The sequence below is a fragment of the Populus trichocarpa genome, chromosome 11 (genome assembly GCF_000002775.5).
Source record: "Populus trichocarpa isolate Nisqually-1 chromosome 11, P.trichocarpa_v4.1, whole genome shotgun sequence".
Taxonomy (NCBI): domain Eukaryota; kingdom Viridiplantae; phylum Streptophyta; class Magnoliopsida; order Malpighiales; family Salicaceae; genus Populus; species Populus trichocarpa.
In genome coordinates this window covers 5,633,004-5,639,291 of record NC_037295.2, presented here as the reverse complement: position 1 = coordinate 5,639,291, position 6,288 = coordinate 5,633,004, and the positions used below count along the sequence as shown (strand labels likewise).

At 30.8% G+C, this 6,288-nt stretch overlaps 1 protein-coding gene across 4 annotated transcripts; it reads left to right on the top strand.

Moving 5' to 3' along the window:
- The first annotated feature begins 378 nt into the window (after positions 1-378).
- LOC7472311 (dof zinc finger protein DOF1.5) lies at positions 379-2,072 on the top strand. Of its 4 annotated transcripts, none has more exons than XM_024581000.2 (2): positions 379-981; positions 1,338-2,072. In XM_024581000.2, the coding sequence occupies exons 1-2, from the start codon at positions 516-518 to the stop codon at positions 1,355-1,357; spliced, it is 486 nt and encodes a 161-aa protein (XP_024436768.1). In that variant the 5' UTR covers positions 379-515; the 3' UTR covers positions 1,358-2,072. The 4 variants fall into 4 exon arrangements, 3 of the variants coding, with proteins under 3 accessions (XP_024436768.1, XP_024436767.1, XP_002316826.2); XM_024580999.2 differs by having other exon boundaries at positions 1,316-2,072; XM_002316790.4 differs by having other exon boundaries at positions 379-993.
- The last annotated feature ends 4,216 nt before the right edge of the window (positions 2,073-6,288 follow it).

The following is a 6,288-nucleotide window of genomic DNA, read 5'->3' as shown; positions in this document are numbered from 1 at the left end:
TTTTTTCAATTTGAATTTTTTTTAAATATAAAAAATAATTTTTAAAAAATTAAAAAAACATATTATTTTAATATATTTTCAAATAAAAAACAAATGAAGAACTTGCGCTACGGACAAAAGTTTATCTCTTTAATTTATTCCTATCCTTGGCGCTCTGTACGCGACCTGCCTGTACTGGGACCCACACTTGGACTTTCTTGAACCCCACTGTTGATGACGTGGAGTAATGATGTGGACAAAACTCTCATCATCAGCTTTCCCACGCCATCCACCTTGTTCCTTGGCGGCTATGTCGCATGGAGTTTTATTATATTTTATGTCTTTTGTTTTCAACAATTCTTTTAGCACTTTTGATGCCATGTATATATGCATCCATGAGCACCTCCCCCTCCTCCCTATCTACACCTAAATATTCTCTCTCATCTTTCTCCTTGATTTAGGCTTTAGCTATTATTAACCCAGAAGGCTCTGACATTTCTCTCGATCTCAATATCCTTGATTTGTTTATCTCTATCATGGCTAGTCAAGAAGAGGGTATCAAGCTCTTCGGAGCAACAATTACGCTGCATGACGGGCAAGTAATCAGTAAAGAAGATCAAAACAAAGAAAATCCAACCATTGACAAGAGGCCAGAGAAGATCATACAATGCCCTAGATGCAAGAGCATGGAGACCAAGTTTTGTTACTTCAACAACTACAATGTTAACCAGCCAAGACATTTCTGTAAGGGCTGCCAGAGGTACTGGACTGCAGGTGGGGCCCTTCGAAATGTTCCCGTTGGAGCCGGCCGCCGGAAAACTAAGCCGCCTGGCCGGGGTGGTCCTGGTGGGTATTCAGAGGAGTGCTTGTTTGATGGCTCTGGTGGGGTGATTCACCAGTTTGAGCTAGATGGAGTTGTTTTGGAGGAGTTGCACTTGGCAACCACCCATGGCGGTTTCCGTCAGGTCTTCCCCGTGAAGCGGCGGAGGAGCGGTGGCTCAGGTGGTCAAAACTGTTGGTGATCTTGAACTCCTGTCTCACAATTATTACCACGCGTGTATTATGTATACAAAACCGGTTTTGATCAAGAACCTAACTTTCTAATGGTAGTTCTATGTATGTATGTACATATTAACATCAGAACTTGATATTTTGTCTTCGATCTCTTATGTCTTCATCTACAATTTCAATAAATAAGACAAAGTCTACAGAGAACAACAGAAACTGATAAATTACGTATTTCAAATGTTTTTGATTAATAAAAAATATTATTCAATATCTTCTTATACCATAACCAGATCAATCAATCATGTAGTTGACTTATAATACCCATTAGGGATGTTTTCTCCATGTCGCAGCTCAACATGAAGATCAATGATCGCTCAGACTTGGCTATGGAGAGATGCATATTAACTTGCTGATCACCTTGGGGATTCCTGAGAAATATGAGCAGATGATCAGGATCCATTTCACCAGAAGGCTATGATTCAATTTTAATCAAGTTTATTTTCACGAGGAATCAAAAAGATGAACGGCCAGCCAATCACTACGCGATAATGGAAGGAAGAAGGATGGACGGTGGTACGACCATACATGAAACTTCATGGAAAAGGATGAAGCATGCATCAATCTGAAGATATTGACTATTATACATATCAAGAGAAAACTAATAACCGTATTAGTCATCAAAATGTAAGTTGCTAGGTTTTAACGATGACATGATTGGTGGTGACTTCACGCATGGAATGATTGAAAAAACAAACATTTAAAAGTTTTTTAAAACAGATTGAATTCTTTTTATTTTTTATTTTTTTCAAATAATGTTTTTATATTTTTCGATTATTTTAATTTGAAACCATCTTGATCATGATTAATTTTAAGTGAACAATTTTTTTTTTTTTAAAATGGGAACATGAACAATTGTTTATAAACTCTATGCTACCTAAGTGATTTTACCGAGGAAAGCTGATGAGTGTGATCACATTAAGAACATACGATTCGGCACCTTCTCTTACTACTACTTCTCTAATGTAAATGAATCTTTTTTAATACTTTAATCTTTGAAGGTAATTTAACTGCATTCATCAAACTAATTAATCAATTTGCAATGATTATATTTACTTTTATCGTTCCCATATATATATATATATATATATATATATATAAAAGTCTCACATGATAATTTAACCTTTTGAATTAAAATAGTTTTTCAACATAATATCAAATTATTTTATCTAATTAAATTATAAAAATTAAACAAATAGTTAGCCTATCTTACAATTTTCAAGTTTAGAAAATTTTTTTCTTTAAAAAAATATTTATTAAAAAGTATTATAAAACTTCAGATAAACTTTTGAGTGAAACTCATATGAAACATTAAGCTGGATGTTAAATATATATATATATTAGAAAGTATTATATTTAATTTTATTGGAGAGAATAAAAATAATAAGATTCGAGTTAATTTGTGATATCTTAGTCATTAAAGCTCTAATAATATATTAAATAGTCATCTTAACTTTTAAAAAAACTTAGCTAATAGGTGAAGCCTAATAAATAATTTTATGTTACTCCCTAACTGCAAATTTAATTATTTTCAATTTATTCTTGAATATAAGGTCATTCTTCAATCTATAATTTTTTTTTAGGTATTCTCATCCAAACTAAAGAATATATACCATCATATAAAAAACTCAAAAGTAAGCTAATTTATCAAAACAACAACAACAATAAACATGAAGAAAAACCATGGTAATAATGCGTGCACACATACGACTAGATCATAATGAATTCTTGAGGAAGTCTCTCCATCTTATTCTTCTAACTTGGTATTAGAGTATTTTTCACATGGCTTCTCCCTCTAATTCTAAGCATTCAAACCTTCTTTGTTCTCCTTCATTATACGTATTTGGACCCATTAAATTGAATTATTCTCTTTGGATCAACTCTCATGTGGTTTAATTTGCAACTCTAGATAGACAAAGAGTCGAGTTGACGGGTTTTAAAATCGAACCATTTAATTGAATTTAATAATATTTCCAAAAAAAATTTCATACTCTTAATATTTTTTTAAAGTTTTAAAAGAAACAAATCCAACACGCGCATATGAACGCGAGTGCTAAAACTAAACTCTATCTTTTTTATAAAAAACAAATAATAATAAGTGGACTTAAAAAATTTATGTGGTGGGCCTCCATTATTACCCACATGTTGAGAACTCGACTTCAAAGAGCTTGTTTAAAGATGAAAGTCCAAGAGCTCAAGGTCGATCAAATCTGGCATCGTCTTATTATTAAAAAAATATTTTTCGTCTTAAAGTTTTTTTAAAAAGTTATGTTATATTTTTATCGGTCATCCAAATTATATTTGGACCCATTAAATTGAATTATTCTCTTTGGATCAACTCTCATGTGGTTTAATTTGCAACTCTAGATAAACAAAGAGTCGAGTTGACAGGTTTTAAAATCGAACCATTTAATTGAATTTAATAATATTACCAAAAACAAATTTCATACTCTTAATATTTTTTTTAAGTTTTAAAGAAAAAAATCTGACCCTCGTATATGAATGCGAGTGCTAAAACTAAACTCTATCTTTTTTATAAAAAAACAAATAATAATAAGCGGACTTAAAAATTTTACGTGGTGGGCCTCCATCATTACCCACATGTTGAGAACTCGACTTCAAAGAGTTTGTTTAAAGATGAAAGTCCAAGAGCTCAAGGTCGATCAAATCTGGCATCGTCTTATTATTAAAAAAATATTTGTCGTCTTAAAGTTTTTTTTAAAAAAGTTATGTTATATTTTTATCGGTCATCCAAATTATATTTGGACCCATTAAATTGAATTATTCTCTTTGGATCAACTCTCATGTGGTTTAATTTGCAACTCTAGATAGACAAAGAGTCGAGTTGACGGGTTTTAAAATCGAACCATTTAATTGAATTTAATAATATTTCCTAAAACAAATTTAATAATCTTAATATTTTTTTAAGTTTAAAAGAAAAAAATCAGACTCGCGTATATGAACGCGAGTGCTAAAACTAAACTCTATCTTTTTTTATAAAAAAACAAATAATAATAAGTAGACTTAAAAAATTTACGTGGTGGTCCTCCATCATTACCCACTTGTTAAGAACTCGACTTCAAAGAGTTTGTTTAAAGATGAAAGTCCAAAAGCTCAAGGTGTAATTCATGAAATTTAGCCTCCAAAGTCCAAGTTGTATAAAAGTTTTGGATAATTTAATTTTAAGAGGTAACTTTTCAAAAATTATGAGTTTGAGTTCTTTTTGGGCTACTAGGAGCGTATATGATCGTTAACTTCAGAGTCCGTAAAATTAATTGAGATACGCGCAAGCTGATTCAGACACCCACGTTAATTAAAAAAAATTAAAAACCACCACTAAAAGACTCAAGATACTACATCAAGAACCATCTAGGTGGTGACCTAGTGGTAAGAGCTTGGGACCAAGAGGTTTGCTCCCTCTGTGGTCTCAGGTTCGAGCCCTGTGGTTGCTCATATGATGGTCACTGGAGGTTTACATGGTCGTTAACTTCAGGGCCCGTGAGATTAGTCGAGATGCGCGTAAGCTAACCCGGACACCCACGTTAAGCTAAAAAAAAAAAATACTACATCAAGAAAAAAAAAAAAAAAAAGATACTACGTCATCCAACACAAACTTAATCTCATCATTAGGTTATGGTGCAAGAAGAGTTCTTAAGCATATGAATATCTGCAAGAACAGACTATGATAAATCCTCTATCTTGAAAATTAAACTAATATTCATGTCATTAGAAAAATTAAGTAACTAAGCGTTAGATCCAACTTTATATAATGTTGTACCTGAAATTTAAGAGTTCACAAGGAAGATGGTTCATAAAAGTAAAGTCCCCACTTAATATTTTTAAAGGTGAAAACTAAGAAAAACCTAAGAATTTTGAATAAAAGGGTTACTTACACAGGAACCCAATTGGAGGGGATAAAGATGTTAGGGCTTGGAATCCACTTGTAAATTAAAAGTTTATATCCCAAAATATATCTTAAATTTGTAAAAGCTTAATCCATCCTGCCAAACTATAAAAATAAAACTCAAAACCAAACTTTAATTACAATAAAGTTTGCTAAATTTAAGAATATATGTTTTAATTATTAAAAAATAATATAAATCATATCTTGAAATCTTACCTAACAGTTTAAATTTTTGGATTGAAATGGTTCTTTGACATGATATTAGAATGTTGATGACAAAACAGTCACGAGTTTGAATCACATCACCTTTATTTATTTGATAAAAATAAAGTACAAGATAATATAAACCTATACTCACCTAACATTAATCTCATATCACAAACATAACGCTCATTGACCAAAATAATCGGCTGGCAATTCTTCACATTTTATTAGCTAGTTTATTTTGAGGTCTAAAAAAAAGCTAGTCAAAGTAAGCTTCATCATTGACCAAATAAGTTCCTGAGAAGTTTTTATATAAAATAAAAATAATAAACACGCATATAAACACACACATGCATGCATATCACTCTTAGACTCCAAATTATTAAAAAAAAAAAAACGAAAAAAATACTAAATCCTCGTATTTTTTAGCATAGGAACACTCTGCTTACAAATTTGATTTTTCTAAATTACAACACTAGTTTACAATAACTATAAAAAGACAAAAAAAATAAAACGTCCCTATATATTAATTAATAACCATCCTAGAAGCACAATTCTTTTCTTCTCTCTCTTCTCGCAAAATTCCTTCCCCACTTTATTTCTCAAATTTCCTATATTTTTAGAATTTTCAATGTGACGAGGTTAATTTTTTAAATTCTTAAATTCCCTTTCCTCACCTGCCACCACCACCACCATAGTTGAAGATGAATTGATAATGTAGAGCTATCTTTAAAAACAAGGAATGAGTTTGCTTTTAGCAGTTTGCCATTAATATTTCTATTTCGACCAACTACAAAAAAGTAGTTTATTTATTTTTTATTTTAATACCGAAAAACAAACTTATATCATAAAACCACAAAATTCAAGAAACTTATATCATTAATTTTGATCTTTCTTTTTATTGATTTTAAAATGAAAATTTTCCGTGAACACCTTCTATTTTAATTTTTTTTGTTTCTCTATTCTTTTAAAAAAAATACAGTTTTGTATCATGAATTTTATAAATTTATAACACTTTACAACACACACACAAAATCAACCAAAAAATTTAGATTATTTACATAATTATAATTTTTCCTTCAAATAAAAAAAAATTCACTACCCACCACCCTCACCAACGTCTCAGTTATTGCCTG

What these genes read in the sequence shown, in the direction of transcription:
- LOC7472311 (XM_024580999.2), top strand. Translation starts at nt 516, where the DNA reads ATGGCTAGTCAAGAAGAGGGTATCAAGCTCTTCGGAGCAACAATTACG. An exon ending in GCGGAGGAGCGGTGGCTCAG is followed by an intron (nt 982 to 1,315) that starts GTGGTCAAAACT and finishes AATACCCATTAG; the next exon opens with GGATGTTTTCTCCATGTCGC.